This window comes from Protopterus annectens, chromosome 3.part0 (genome assembly GCF_019279795.1).
Source record: "Protopterus annectens isolate FY-2018-M chromosome 3.part0, PAN1.0, whole genome shotgun sequence".
NCBI lineage: Eukaryota > Metazoa > Chordata > Ceratodontiformes > Protopteridae > Protopterus > Protopterus annectens.
In genome coordinates this window covers 922,832,627-922,849,472 of record NC_056731.1, presented here as the reverse complement: position 1 = coordinate 922,849,472, position 16,846 = coordinate 922,832,627, and the positions used below count along the sequence as shown (strand labels likewise).

The window sequence follows — 16,846 nt, the reverse complement described above, 5'->3', positions numbered from 1 at the left end:
ATACGTAGACATGCTTGGCTCAAAGAGCAAACCTTACCAGATCATGTCAAAGCTAAATTACTAGATACACCTCTTCAAAAAGATGTATTGTTTGGTGTTAAAGCTGAGGAGGTTCTAAAGAAAATGGAGGAAAAGGCAAGATCAATGCAAACAGTCAAAGATTTCCTACAGGTACAGCCTCCACTTTCAGCAGAAACTGACCTTCAAAAAAATTGGTCCTTTCCAGCCACGGACAGACCTCAAAGAGGTAGATGCAGGCGCCCAAGGGGTAGAGGGCAATCTCAAGGATCATTTAGAGCCAGACAATGGCAAGCACCTGCACCAAGAGGTGGAGAAGATAGATCTCAGCCATTCAGAAAGCAGACACAATGACTTTCCCCTTTGCATGCCAAGCAAAGTTTTAATGGCAGCACCTTTAGGCGGAAAACTGGCATTATTCTCAAAAAATTGGCATATTGTCACAAAAGACAAATGGATCCTGGACATTATAGACAGAGGCTACAGATTCCACTTTCACACCCTTCCAAAAATGAGAGGCATGCCAAACCTGCCACAAAATCAAAGGGCAGAGGCACAAAAACAAATTTCAGCTCTCATGGTCATGAAAGCTATTCAAGAGGTACCTGCAAAAGAACAAGGTCAAGGTTTTTATTCCAGACTATTCCTGGTACCAAGGAAGGACAAAGATTGGAGACCTATTTTGGACCTATCCATCCTAAACACATATTTAGACACGCCAAAATTCAAGATGCTCACATTACAGCAGCTTCTTCCCATGTTGGGCAAGGAGTCTTGGCTGGTAACATTGGACCTCAAGGAGGCATACCGGCATGTCCCTATCAGACAAGATTGCAGAAGATACCTCAGATTTCTTGCAGGTTCAACCCATTATCAATTCTCTGCATTGCCCTTTGGCGTATCTACTGCGCCCAGAGTGTTTACGAAATGCCTGGCATCAGTAATTGCCTTCTGCAGACTTCAAGGGATACAAATATACCCATATCTGGACGACTGCCTGATCCAAGCGGACAGCAAGCACATACTTCTGAAACACCTGGCCTTTGTAATAAAATTGTTGAACTTTCTGGGATACACAGTCAACAAAACGAAACCAAAACGAATACCCTCTCAAGCAATAATTTTCCTGGGTGCCAGCTTGAATACAAACACCCAGATGGCCTACATCACTCCACAGAAGCAAGGGCAACTATCTCAATACTTCAGAAAAATGGCAACCTTCACCAGGCTGACTGCAAGGAAAGTCCTGCAGGCTCTGGGATTCATGGCATCTTGCATCCTACTGATCCCATGTGCAAAGCTGCATATGAGGAAACTTCAATGGTACCTAAAAAACTTATGGTCTCAACACAGCCACAGTTTGGAAACAATTATACCACTCATTCCATGTCTTCAAACAGAATTTCTGTGGTGGGCTCAATCATGCCAAACAAACATAGGTCTCCCCTTCTGCATGCCTTAAGCAAATCAAATCATCACAACAGACGCCTCGGACTACGCCTGGGGGCCGCACATGACAGATCAGTGCATTCAGGGCAAATGGTCCCAAAAAGAGAAGCACCTACACATCAATCAAAAGGAAATGCTAGCAGTACAAAATGCTATTCTGGCCTTCAAAGACCTACTGCATCCAGGCCAGCTATTGATAAGGACAGACAACACCACAGTGATGTGGTACATAAACAAACGGGGAGGAACTCATTCATACCCCCTGTGCAGACTAGCCATGTCCCTTTGGAACACGGCTCTGGATTTGCAAATCCTACTTCAAGCACAATTCCTGCCAGGGAAGGAAAACACGCTGGCAGACAACCTAAGCAGAAATATGACAGATCCACACGAATGGAAATTACATCCTCAAGTTTTCACAAAGGTAATTCAGGCATGGGGACGGCCAGACATAGACCTCTTTGCTACCCACAAAAATTACCAACTAAAAAATTTTGCTCAAGGACCTATCATCCACAGTCCTGGAAAGTGGACGCACTTTCTTTCAATTGGATGACAATGACAGTCTATGCCTTTCCACCTCTTCCTCTGCTGCCCAAAGTTCTATTAAAAGCCAGAGCAGAGAGGCCAAAGATGATTCTCATTGCTCCAGACTGGCCAAGACAACACTGGTATCCACTCCTGAAGAGCCTGACGCATTCCCCTCTTTGGATCCTGCCTCTAGTACCTCTTCTGTTGACCCAACACAACTTCAAAACTCTTCACAGTCAGCTAAAAACCCTCAATCTAGCCGCATGGAGGATTCCTTGATTTCCCAACAGACCCTCTTCTCCAAGGAGGTGCAGGATGTCATCTTGGAGGCCAGAAGACCTTCAACTAGAAAAGCCTACTCCGCCAAATGGAAACGGTTTTGTGCCTGGAATCAGAAAAAGGGCCAGAATCCTTGGGTTCTAAATTTACCTCAAATATTACAGTACCTAGCTGAGATGTTAAACAGTGGACTTTCCTTCTCCTCCATCAAGATCCATGCTTCAGCCATTTCTGCACAATACAACACTGATCCTCCTTTATTCTCTCATCCTCTCTTAAGACAGTTCCTCAGAGGGGCTAAGAATATAAAACCCCCAAGGAAACCACCAGTACCTGCTTAGGACCTAAACTTCATTTTAGAAAAACTGACTCTGCCTCCATTTGAGCCAGCTGCCTCCACAGAACTACAATATTTGTCATGGAAAACAGCTTTCCTTCTGGCTATCACCTCAGCACGCAGGGTTTCGGAACTACAATCCCTCATGGCTGTGCAACCTTACATCATTTTCCTTCAGGACAGAGTTTCTTACGAACCAACCCTTCCTTTATGCCAAAGGTAATATCCAGTGTAGCCTTGAATCAGACTATACACTTACCTACCTTTTATCCTAACCCACAAAACAAAGGGGAAAGACTACTACACTCCTTGGACATTCACAGACAACTTCGTTATTATTTGGACAGGACAAAGCCATTCAGAAAATCAGATCAACTCTTTGTGTCCTATGCTACAGGTGCTCAAGGAAAGGCTATTTCCAAACAGACAATCTCAAAATGGATAGCCCACTGCATACGCTTTTGTTACTCATTTCATGGAAAAACTGTACCTACAAGCATCCGATCTCACTCCACAAGGGCCACAGCTACCTCTGCAGCTTTCCTCGGGGGGGGGGGGGGGGGTTCCTGCCAAGGATATTATGGAAGCAGCCACTTGGAGTTCTGTGCACACTTTCTCCAAGCACTATCACCTTCCACTATACTCTAAATCTAGAGCGGGCTTTGCCACAGCAGTCTTGCAGGGCATCCTTGCTCCTCCTAGTTCCACTTAGTGCCTGCCACCCCTTTTTAGCTTTGGGATTCTACCCATCTGTGTACGATGAACATAGTACAGTTTTGTACCTACCATAAATGTAGATGTTCAAGTGCTAATACAGCTGCAGTCCAGGTTTCCCTCCCTCCATCTCCTCTTGGGACAGGCCTTATGACAAACACCTCCTCATACAACCTGATTGGGGTATTCTTTATGGTGTATTTGCTTGCATACTTCTGTTTCTTGATTATATTACATTGCATTATTACATGAGTTTATGTTTTGCCTTCCTTCTGGGGGCACCTGACATCTGGGGCAAGAAAAACTGAAGAAAATGGCGTTGGCTGGTTCTTTTATACCCCTGCCGCACTGACGTCAGGGAGGAAGCGACGACAACCGACGCCGGACCTAGACTTTGGAATTCGGCCGACCGAGGGACTGCCTGACGGCAGGATAACCCTTCTGTTATGACTGCAGCTGTATTAGCACTCTAACATCTAAATTTATGGTAGGTACAAAACTGTACTTTTCTGTTACTGCACAGATATCGATGTCCTACATGCTAAGGAGAGTTTCGAGTGCGTGCATCTTGAGGTTTAGACTTCTGCCGTTGAGTAGCATTACTCTTAGTTTCTTATCCCTTGTGATACCTATGGAGGTGGGTTTGTCTTTTGAGCCTTGCCTAAAAAAAGGCACTATGGGGGTAGCAAGAGCCTTTGCCAATATCCGAAAGCCCAGGGGTGACAGGTGCAATCCGTCCCTAGCGAAGCATCGTGGCTTGTCGAGCATGTCATCCCAGGCTGACAGGCATTGGATCCCCTTTGAATGACAACAATACTTAAGCCAGTTGTTGAAATTGATCATCTTGTCTTCATATTGTGGCATCATTCTTGGTGAGGGTAAGATGCTACTCAAGGTCGGGGTCATACCAGTTTGGGTTACATGCTCAGAGAGCTCCTCTATGTCTCTTTTCATGTAGTCCAGGGAGGTACGTCTCCGGTCATTCACACCAGCATGGACAATGACTGAGTCATGTTTGTACTTGCCTTGGAGTGACCTGAGTGTTTGTGTTATGTGGCGGATCCTAGCGCCCGACAGGCAGCTCACCATGACCTTCGCCTTGTTCAGCCTGGTGAGCGGGACGTCAGTGTGCTTGACGATAGTCACCTATTACAAGTGTATCAGGTATCTTGTTTAGCCTTAAGGGCTGTGACTGTTCGGCACACTGGCTTTGTGAGCTATGTGTTGTACGTGTTTTGTTTTGGGGTAGCGGTTGCTTGGGTGTCTGCTTTGGAGGTCTCTGCTGCTTAGGCAGATTTTTATTTAGAGCCTCCGAGTATGTTTTTGTGTGTTTGTGTTTAGTTTGCTGTCGTGGTAGGTCTGTGAGACTGGAATTGTAGTGAGTGTGGTTTCCTTCTCCTCCTGACTGGTTACGCCAGTACTGAGTTGAGAGAGCTTAGCCTCCGGTATGGCTATATGGTTTGCATCTCTCACATGTGTTGGAATTTGTTGGGAGGAGGAGATGGTTGTCGGTGTACATGAGGCAGTTGTAACATTGCCTCAAGATTTATTTAGTATATATATTTTAGAATACAATATTTAACATTTAATATTTATATGTTTATTTATATATTTATATATTTATATATTTATATTTATATTTATATATTTATTTATATATTTATTATGAATAAAGTATTTAACATTCTACTACATATCAAATTTGATTCTTTGAAAAGGCTGAAGTAATTAGATAAGCATATATTTTATATGAGCTACTAAACGCTATATATGAATCAAATGACATATGCTGAAATATGTTGAATTAAATGTTCTCATATTGTTTCACAACATGTTTAAATACCAGTAAGTCTTGTTTCAATGTATTACAAATATTTCAACGTTTTAAATTTGTGGTTCTGCTTATTTTATTTTATTTTATGCTTGTCTTGTTTTATGCTTGTCCTATAGCCTTAAAAAGAGCTTCTTTTTGTAAATGGTTTACTTGATTAAATCAACAGTTAATTGATCAATTTAAAACAATTGTTTGTTGGCTGAGCCTCCCTATAAATATGTAGCTACTTTCCACATTAAATTGTCTGATGAAGCGTATCGTAGCATACGCGAAAGCGCTTACCGTTTGTCTTTCTTGTTAATAATAAAAAATTTAAGTAACGTGGTGAGTCAGAAGTTTTTTGCTTTATATTTATCGTTGGATTTTAACCACTGACTCATCAGCAGTTAGAGATCTGTCTTGTTTTTTATCTGTTTGGTGTTTTCGGATCTCCACTGCACACGTTATGGCAAACATGGAACTTGAGCTGGATTATAATCCGGAACCGAGGCGACTAACTAATGAACAGCAATGGACTGCTATAACTTCATGTAAGTCGAATCCTTTATTGGCTCTGGACCTGAATGTTCCTGTTTCAAATACGACAGATACAGATATTGCCAATATTGAACTTTTTAACTCAAACATGAAAATGCTTGAGAATGAACTGTATAAATTGCAAAGGATGATATGGCAACGCAAGCACCTAGAGGCGTGCCTCCACTACAAATTGATTCCGAGAGGGATGCGTATACTTGTTATGCCGACGTATGGCGATACGCACCCGATGCTGTTGAAAAAATGGCAAGACATTAACATTGAAGCTAGCTATAAACACATGCAGCTCCTCATTGATTATTTTGAGCCGCTTGAGGCTGAGCTATTATCTAAGGTTAATGACATTAACTCAGAGCTACGAAAGAATTTTGTTGATCCTTTTTGTACACGGAAACTTGAAAATATGTACAGCCAAGTTAACACCTACGCTATGAAGCTTCAACAAATTAAACTTAAGAAGCTTCAACGGGACTTTAGAGATTTCTCCACAGGCTGTGTGTTTATTTGGCCGAGGAGATTTGATAATCAGCTCATAGGAGAGAACTCTGGTCCGAATTTAGCGCCTTTGGACCGTACTCTTACAGCACCTACTCCCATTGGTCTACCGGCATCTGAACTTGGTGCCGGCAAAGATACGTCACAAGATTCATTCACCACGCCGCCTGAGACTTTTGCTTCAGTTACTAGTGCATCTCTCGTCTCTACGCCACTCCCGAATCAAGAAGCCAACAATGCGGCTAAATCTTTACAACATAATACGGGAGCTATCAGTAAAAGGCGTACTGATGATAACACTCCTTTTTTACCCTTACCAGTAAGGAAACCAGCGTTTGTGAAAGGAAGAAGGAACAGTTGGGAAAGCAGAAAAAGAAAGCTATCCGGCGAGACGAATGTGTATCAACCAAGAAGGCAGAGGCAGTAAGCATGCTTTATTTTAACTTATCGAACTATGCTTTGAATGTTAGTGACACTGAACTGTTAAACAAAGGCCTTTCGTTCATCCCTTCACGGGGAAGCAGACTATGTGATGTACTGATTGATTTACGCTTTTTTGCACGCTCAGTTAGCCTGAAATTGTTTTTTAACAAGGACATGAACAATGTTACGTATAATGCTGCCAATACTCCTTTGTATAAGAAGAAAAGTTCTTTTATACCTGTTATGCCAGCTCATATAGATTCCTTTGTTAAGCTGTGTGAAACAGATTTTTACAGATATTTTTATAATGGAAAAAAGAAATGTGCATTTTTTAATATGTCAAGTAATAACATGACATCGTTACGAAACTTTAGCCATGACTATTCATTAACTTTTAGGCCAGTAGACAAAGGGGGAGGCATAGTCATATTTAATACTGTTGATTACAATGTTTTAATGAATGATATGTTGAAAGCTGATAATACTTACCTTTTAATAGATCAAAGTAAACTTAATCAAATTATTAAAACTGTCAAAGAAGATTTGTATGATATGCTCATGTGCTACCAGATACCAAACACTTTATATGATTTCTTTTCTATTGACAGCCCGGTAGTACCCATAATTAAAGGGCTGCCAAAAATGCACAAGGGGACTTTACCACCACCGATGAGGCCGATAGTATCTGGTGCAAAATGGATTACTGAGAACATATCAATTTTCTTAGAGAAAACTTTAAGACCTCTAGTAGAAGCCATCCCTACAATCCTTAAAGACACGTATCAGCTTATAGACTATTTACAATCTTTGGATTTTGTGTTTAGGCAAGATAAACATCTTTTAATTACAATGGATGTACAAAGTCTCTTTACTTCAATCCCGGATGAAATTGGGATTGAAGCCATACGTGATTTATTACAGCACAGTCAGAATATAAGTGGGAATACAACCATTTTAGTCTGTCAATTATTAGAATTGGTACTCAGTAACAATGTGTTTGCATTTGGGGGTAACCTCTACTTACAAACTTGTGGTGTGGCCATGGGGACCCCCTGTGCAAACACATATGCCAATTTAGTTGTACACCACTGGGAATTGAATAATGTCTTTAAACACATTTCATTTCAGAAAGTTTTACTCTATAAGCGTTTCGTCGATGATATTTTAATTGTATGGGATGGCTCAGCAGAGGAGTTTTATCATTTTAAAACCTATCTAGAAACAACAACCACGTTTCTTAGATTCTCAGTTGAAACCTCTTATTCTTCAGTTAACTTTTTGGATGTTAGCTTAAACATCAGGAGAGGGAAATTAACATCTACGCTGTTTAAGAAAAAATGCTGAAGGAAAACAATTTTGAAATATGACAGCATGCATCCGCGTCATACTTTTAAAGGTATACTGAGAAGTCAGTTTACCAGATTAAGTAAAATATGTATTGACAAAGATGATTTAAACAGAGAAGCTGATAACATGGTAGATATGTTCTTAGAAAGAGGTTATGATTATGATCTAGTAATGGAAGTTAGAAATAATGTCTTGTCTTTAGAAACCTTGACACAACATGATTTTAAAGATAACTGTCAGTTACCTAGTTTTAAAAGTAATATGTATAATTATAGGGAGAGAGTGTCTTTTATTACGACCTACACTAATGACTTTATGAATATTAAGAAAATATTACTTAATAATTGGAAGGTCCTATTGCTTGATGAATCTACTTTGAAAATAGTAGGTACTCCTCATATAATTTATAGGAGTAATAGGAATCTAAAATCTCTACTGTGTGATAGAACACCCAAAATAATATATAACATGCAAATTATAAATGATTCTTTTGGAACCTACCCTTGCCATAGCTGTAACTATTGTAAGTTTATAACTAAACATCAAGATTTTATGCATCCAGAATTTAATTTTATTTTTAAACCTAGATTTAGAGCTACATGCAATACTTCTGGATTAATTTATTTGGCTACGTGTGAATGCTGTAACGCATTCTATGTAGGCCTTACCAAAAGGAAACTTAAAAATAGAATATATAACCATCAATACGACATAAAGAAGAAAAATGAATTAAATGCTTTGGCTAAACATGTAATATCTAACCCATCGCATTCTTTTGTATTTAGGGTGTTGCAAATTGTGGAGGTCACAGATGGAGGTGGTGACTATATAAATTTGATCGAGCTAAATGAATTAAAATGGATTCTTAAGCTTTAGAGGCCATTGTCCTCCAGGCCTGAACAATTATATCACAATAAGATCTTTTCTTAATAATCGAAGATGACTTCATAAGATATAGTGTAAGGGATTATATTTCACATCTATATTCATATATTTATACATTTCATGTATTTATTCATTTATTTATTTCTATACACTTTTTATCTCTATATATATTGTAATTTTTAAGGTTTATATATACATAATTGTTTTTATTTTATGTACATTATATTCAATAGTTTAAGACAGTTTCCATTACTTAATATTCTGAGAGTTCACAGAGACTTGGTTGTTTATAATACATGTTAATTTATTTTATTTATCTATTTATTTATACTTACGAATTTTAATATATATCTAAATTTAAACATTCTGAATGTTAATGTTTAGATTAGGTAAGTGTTACAACTTTGAATAAAGTTAGTGGCAGTCTTCTTTGGCATGATTGATTTTATTTGATTATGCTTACACATTATTTAGTATATATATTTTAGAATACAATATTTAACATTTAATATTTATATGTTTATTTATATATTTATATATTTATATATTTATATTTATATTTATATATTTATTTATATATTTATTATGAATAAAGTATTTAACATTCTACTACATATCAAATTTGATTCTTTGAAAAGGCTGAAGTAATTAGATAAGCATATATTTTATATGAGCTACTAAACGCTATATATGAATCAAATGACATATGCTGAAATATGTTGAATTAAATGTTCTCATATTGTTTCACAACATGTTTAAATACCAGTAAGTCTTGTTTCAATGTATTACAAATATTTCAACGTTTTAAATTTGTGGTTCTGCTTATTTTATTTTATTTTATTTTATGCTTGTCTTGTTTTATGCTTGTCCTATAGCCTTAAAAAGAGCTTCTTTTTGTAAATGGTTTACTTGATTAAATCAACAGTTAATTGATCAATTTAAAACAATTGTTTGTTGGCTGAGCCTCCCTATAAATATGTAGCTACTTTCCACATTAAATTGTCTGATGAAGCGTATCGTAGCATACGCGAAAGCGCTTACCGTTTGTCTTTCTTGGTAATAAAAAAATTTAAGTAACGTGGTGAGTCAGAAGTTTTTTGCTTTATATTGCCTCAAGATTCCCAGATTAACCAGCTGGACCGGAGAGGAGATTGACAACTGACCTTTGGACATGCTAGAATAGTATTGGGAATTTCTTTATAATTGAAAAAAAAAGGGCTAATGGGGAACAAGGTACTCAAGGGGAGTTTGTGAGGGTGTAGTGCTTTTAATTTTTTAGTGCTGACTTATATAATTGCTTTAGTAGGCAAGTGCCAGGTAACTTAAATGCAATGTGTTACAGGTAACTTAAATGCAAAAGCGACAAACAGTAACTTTCTTTCAAGTGAAACAAGGAAATAAGTACAGTAAGCAATGCAGATATCGCTAGGGATCCACAGAAGTGCTGAAAAGCCGCGTTTTAGGTGGAATTAGCGTTTCAGAGAAATAAGCAAACAAACAACAAGCATACAAAACAACAAGCATACAAACAAAGCTAGATTCAGCAGGCCTGGATCTAGTCTATGCTACAGCAAACAAGGTGTACCAATTTCAGTAAGAAACAGTTCAAATATGTAGGCACTATAAGCCTTTAACCAGAAATTCCCAGCTCAGAAGGTCAGAGTCCAGCCTCTCCTCCCACAAGAGTGCAGACCACGAACCTTCTTAATGTAAAATAACTGGCCTCAAGCCCAAGTGCTTAAACCAGAACTAATATACTTTTAGAATAACAGACACTGAGCCCTCAATCAGCAGTTCCCAACTTAGGATGTAAGCTACCTGTCCTGACACCACAGTGCAGGCCACAAACCTTCCTAATGTAAAACAACTGGTCTGAAGCCCAAGTGCCTAATCCAAAAGACTTAGAATGATAGCTGCACTTTAATCAAGTTATTACCAAGCAGTAATAAATACAATTGAATACTTTAAAGAATGCCTGGATTAGTGCTCAAGTTATACAAACAAAGCTAGATTCAGCAGGCCTGAATCTAGTCTATGCTACAGCAAAGAAGGTGTACCAATTTCAGTAAGAAGCAAACATTTTGTGAAATATTTATATATAGGCAGTAGGATGAATGGATTTGTGAATAATTTTATTGTGGTGCAAGTAACTTGTGTATGTATTTAGAGACTTAGATGAGCCAATGTGTGTATATTAGATTTATTTTGAAAATGTTTCTAATTGGATCTGGGAAACCAGCAGTTACTGCATAAGTTACCAATGGGAAAATATGGAAAAAGGTATGTAATAACTAGCATGCTTATGCTATGAAATTCAAAAAAGGGGGGGGGGCTTGCATTTCTTCCTGTATTTGCAGAGTACTGTCTATACAACTTCAAGCCTATCTTGGCACTGCTTGGGCAAAACGGGCAATTGCAGGGTACGTGCACACTTGCCATACACACCATTGGGCAGAGGATTGCCAGTTTACCTGTGGTATGTCCTTGAGATGTGGGTGAAACCAGAGCACATGACAGAAACCCATGCAGATGCAGGAACGTTGTGCATACTCTGCATAGAAGGAATCCCAACTTTGAACCAAACTGGTAAGACAAGCCATGTGAATCAGCAGTGATAACCGCTGCCCATTTGTGTCAACTCACTTCTTTTACTGAATTATTCATTTTTTTTTGTAGGTTGTACTGGAATTAACTCTATTTTGACAGCATGTTAAAATAATTGAATATTTTCAAGGTGTCATTTAAAAACTGAACTTATTTTGAATGCCTTGGTGTTTGTGTATTTTTTTTGTCTTCTTAGATAAAGATACAGTTGATAAGATTCGAGACTTGCGTATGAAAGCTGAAGATTATGAGGTGGTGAAGGTCATAGGCAGAGGAGCTTTTGGTGAAGTTCAGTTGGTAGGTTCCTTTTGGCCATAAATATTTGTCATAAGTAGCACTACTATTCTGAGGTTTCTTTTTGAATTTTCTCTACCAGCAGGTGTACACATATTTTCCATGTTTAGTTTTAAACAGTTTGAAGTATGATGAGCAGTGTGGAATAATGTACTTTGTGTAAATTACATTTTCCAAAGCTATAACCAAGTAGTCTAGATCAGGTGGTACATTACCTCTATTTTAGTACTGCCTTGAGTAGTTATCTTGATGGGTTTTGTCATTATAGATTTTGCACTTACTTTCTCCTTCAGTTACAGTAACCTAACAGATTAGTCTTGCCTTGAGAAATCTTTTTTTGAATAAAATGTTTAAGCCTAATAACAGAAGCCGTCTTCGGTGGATGTATGATTAAAGTATCTGCTTCATTCAGCTTCTGCACTTCTGCTTCATTCAGCTTCTGCACTCAGGCACATGCATTTAACACATGCCATGACCTACACCAGACAGTCTTTTGTGCATAGGCCTTGAATTTCCAGATTTCTTCTACTTATGCAGTTTGGATTGTAGTCCTTGTATTGATTTTGAAAAAGTTCAAATGTTTGAAGTATGTCACAAAAAGCTGTTAGTGTTTGTGTGGCTGGCACATCTTGAAACCAGACCTATAGCAGCACAATCTGTAATGTGTGGGAGAGGAATAGTGTAGAGGAGCAAGATATGAAGCACTGCTTTAAGTCCAAGGGTTCAGGAACGGCCTTAGTTCAACTGGTGCCCTAGGCAAAAGGGCTCCATGATGCCCCCACCACACCACCCGGTGCCCCATTCTGGTCTACCTACACCAAATAAAGGGAAAAGTGCCCCTACTAGAACGGCGCCCTAGGCAACCGCCTAGTTGGCCTATGCCTAAGACCGGCTATGCAAGGATTTCAACTCGGCCATCTGAAGACATAATGGCTTTTTGCCTACCTTATTTCATGTAAGATGGTGGCTGTTGAGATTGCTCATTTTAGGACTGGCTGGACAGTTCCTTGCATCATTTCATGCCAGTGCTGGAACACAGTAAGTAGTTGAAAGATTCAGACATTTTGTCATCCCATTATGTATATTCATCCCTGGATTTCTTTGAGAGTCCACTATGTTGCCAGCTCCCCCACAATTATTGATGGAGGTTGAATTTGTATTCATCCTGCCGTCATGATGGCTAATAACGGGTCCTTAAGGGGGGTACACCCATGGCAATCACCTTAAGAGTGCATCCCAGAATGTTGTCATCTTACACCTTCCATCTGATGCAGATGGAGTGCTCTCACTACCAGCTTGCACCCAGGGATATGTCACTTCACCCCACTGTGCCCAGAGACTGGATTCAGGACTCAAAACTCATATTCCCAGAAAGAAGCAAAGCATGAAGGCCTAGGTGAAACAGGATTGTCCAGTTCCTCTGCCACTGTGTCTTGCAGGACATACCCCTGACAGTGGACAGTTGCTTGATATTAGAGGAATCCTGCTCTTTTCTTATGTATGCAAGAGTACATCCTTGGAGAACATGGGCTGTTGTCAGTGTCACTCCCCACACAGGCCTCTCCTGTTCTGGTATACCATCTTAGACGGGTGAATGTTTTTGATGCATTTCTTTACCTCTGTCTGTCATATGTTGGTTGATTAACCCTGTGAGCATCAGCTGTGTGTTCTTTCCTGTAGCTGGGTCCAGAAGAAGTTAGTGTTCTTTATTAGGTCACTGTTGCAGTATTCCTTATTTGTAGGATGTATCCTGCCAAGGTTACTATATGCCTGGCCAGTCTACAAAAACTTGGGCACCTTTATCACACACTGGATGTTCAGCCTGTGACCTATGCATAAGACAGTGTGCTAGGGATGTATGAATGTGAAATTCTCTCAGAACTTTCTTGCCGTCCATCTGTGAACGAACATTTCAGCATTGAGATCTGTTAACCTAAAAATGTTTGGAGACATGTAGTTTGTTGGAGACCTCTACTTATTTCTTTTGAATTTTTCTTGTAAACTATATCTTTCACGTGAGGAAAGAAGGGTAAGTGTGACTAGAGTCATCAAATACGCTATAAAGAGTAACCTATACTCAGTCAGGGGAATTCAATAAAGCCTACACGATTTTTTTTTCTGTGTACACATTGCAGCATGATGCAGACACCAGCGCGAACAGTTACGAGTCAGTAAGCGCCCCTTAGCAGCGTGCATGAATGCGCAAACAGGGAAAATATCGGGAATGCATATTACCTGATAAGGAGGTAACTTGCATGCAAATGAGGCAGGTTGAGCGATCCATCAAGTGGAAAGGCATCTGTGTAGACCCCATGTCAGTGTCCATAGTGAATGTGAATTTTTTCCACGTACAGGGGTCTTCACAGAGAAAAGGGGATGTAAAACAGAAGAAATGTGGACATAACATCCCCTGAAACTGTAGTACCGCATACAGATATGTGCAAAAATAATGTGGATGTCAAAAAGGAAGTGGATAAGTTAAAATAATATTTTATTTCCTTTAATAATCTCGCCTTGTTTGTGTTGCATGCCAGAGTGTGCAAACATGCTTAATGCAAAAATAAATAAATGTGCATTTTTCAGTATATGTCAAAAATGTACTATAGCTCCCTGTGTCTGTGCTCTACAGTGGTGCATTGGTGCTGTTGCCCAGGTCGTACAGCTCTGAACCATGTAGTTTCCAGGCGGTCAACTCTGATATGTATGCAAATGAGGTGGATGTCTTGAATAGCAAAATGGAGCAATCTTGTTAACATAGCCAATTTGTGTAGGCTGTCAAAACCTTTTTGATATTCCCAGTGGATGTGAGTGCCAGCAGTGGGGTGTGTCCAGTCACTTTTAGGATTGTTTAATTCCTGCTGCGCACTGCGTAGCTGATCTTGATGTTCTTCGTCTTCCCTTGCTGCAGTCCTGACTATTGGGTATAGTCCGCGTCCCAGTCGGCCCGAATACCAGAGTATAAGGCTGACGTCGGTCATGGCGCCTTAGACTGACGTCAGTACGTCAGGGTACTAATGCGCATGACCGACGTCATTTCCTTAGTCTTTTTTGCCGCATGGTCCGATGCAGAAGCAATTTTGCGAGTGCAAGTTGGCGTTCTGAGATTTTCGAAACGGAGTTTCAGACCGAGTACAGAGTTGGCTAAGTAACCCGTTGGGAACATTTTGTTTTTCTTGCCTCAGTATATTACGGATGTCAGAAAAAGTGAATAACTGTATTTCTTGTGGGAAGCAGATACGCATAGGGATTATCATACATTGTGTATACCTTGTTTAGGGCCTGAGCACGGCGTTGTTGGTTGCCGCTCTTGTGCTAGATTTAATAAGCACTATTAAGAGGAGGCTTGATTGTGCTAGGTTAGTGTTTGGGAAGCGTTGCAATTATACTATGCCGTCGGTTGCTCCGGCGCCTGCTTCATCTAAGAAGCGCAAGGACAAAACAGTGAAGTCTAGAGGAGTAGTACCAGCAGTTCCGGACGTCGGTCCTTTAGAAGGCTCAGGGGAGCCAGAGGTTTTGCCAGGAGTCTCTATGGAGTCTCAGGCAGATACTTTACTGTTACAGGATGTGCCCTCTCAGGAAGTAGGCCAGGCTGAGGGGGCTTCTCAGGTAACTGTTCTTCCCTCTCTTCCCAAGGTAGTTAGGGCCTCTCCTTCTGTTTCCAGAGCTTCTTTTAGAGGAAGGCCAAGTTCAGCTTCTGTAGGGGCTTCTCCTAGCATTTCGGGCTCTGTGCCTAAGAAACATATGCTTAAAATGGCTGAAGATTTGATTACTCTGATTAGAGGTTCTATGCCCCCCTGATAAGAGGCCTAGGGTGGAACAGGAGTTTGATAGTTTTGAACAGTGTTCACAGGCTTCAGAGTCTTCTGTGGAAGACTTGCAAGAGTTTCCTGCTTATTCTGATTCTGATGTGGATGATTCCACTCCTTCAGCTTCTCCTCCTGATTTTTCATTTTCAGAGACTCTTCACTCCATGAGGGAGCATTTTAAATGGGAAGGCCAAGATTACTCTGACTCCAGAAAAAGGCTTAGGGAATTCTTGTTTTGCCTCAGCATAGGCCCTTAGCTATTCCTCCGGTGTTGAATGTGGTGGAGGATGTTTTTGCAGAGGCTTCTCTGAACCCTGATTCCTTGCCTCCTGCTCCTGTTAAGCCTGATAGGTATTATAGGGTGCCCGAAGCTCATAAGTATTTGTTTAAGAGTCCCAGTTTGGACCCAGAAACTGTTTCTCAGGGGCCTAAAGGTGTTAAAGCTTCTGTTGTTAAAAATCCTGTACCCTCTGATAAAGAGGCAAGGGCTTTGGATAGATGGGGTAAGAAAGTATATACTTCTTCCACTCTTGCCATGAGGGCGTTGAATTGTCAATTTCATATGCTGAAATATCAGAATTATCTCCTTTCACAATTGAAATCTAAGGTGGATGCTTTGGCGGAAGGTATTGAGTGTAAAGAATTGCTGGATTTGGTTCATGTGTCTGAACAAGTGGGTAAGCATTCTTTGCAGTGTGGTTTTGATGCTGTTCAGGCCTCCTCGAGGGTGGCTGCTACTAGTTCTGTTCTTCGCAGACATGCATGGTTGAAGGATCAGAATTTAGCTGAGCATGTTAAGACCAGGATTTTGGATGCTCCTTTACAGTCTGATGTGTTGTTTGGACCGCCTGTGGAAGCAGTTTTAAAGAAAATGGAGGACAAAGCTAAGTCTATGCAGACTGTTAAAGATTTTTTGCAGGTGCAACCTCCGAAGTTTAGTAGAAATTGGCCTGCTAAGGGGTGGACATATCCTGCTTATGGTTCCCAGTCTAGGGGTAGATCTAGGGGTGGTAGGGGCAGGGCTCAAGGTTCGTTTAGGCCTAGATCAGACAGTTCACCTGCTCAGACTTCTGGTGAGGGCAGGGGTCAGTCCTTTCGTAAGCAGAACCAATGACCTGCCTTTTCAGCTGCCAGTGGACTCTCGTCTGGCAGCTCCTTTGGGAGGAAGATTGTCTCTTTTCAAAGAAAATTGGGATTTAATCACTCAAGACAGATGGGTGCTGGATATCATTCATCACGGGTACAGATTTTATTTCCACACAATGCCCCTTTCAAAGGCATGCCAGATGTTCC

General features: G+C 40.1%; 1 protein-coding gene across 1 annotated transcript in view; it reads left to right on the top strand.

Annotated features, from left to right (window-relative positions):
• ROCK1 (Rho associated coiled-coil containing protein kinase 1) overlaps window positions 1–16,846 on the top strand; it is a 4,526,103-nt gene that overhangs the window by 614,477 nt on the left and 3,894,780 nt on the right. Inside the window, exon 3 of the mRNA XM_044065727.1 lies at window positions 11,650–11,750. Within this exon, the coding sequence (XP_043921662.1) occupies window positions 11,650–11,750 (101 nt within the window). The remainder of the gene's footprint in view (window positions 1–11,649; window positions 11,751–16,846) is intronic.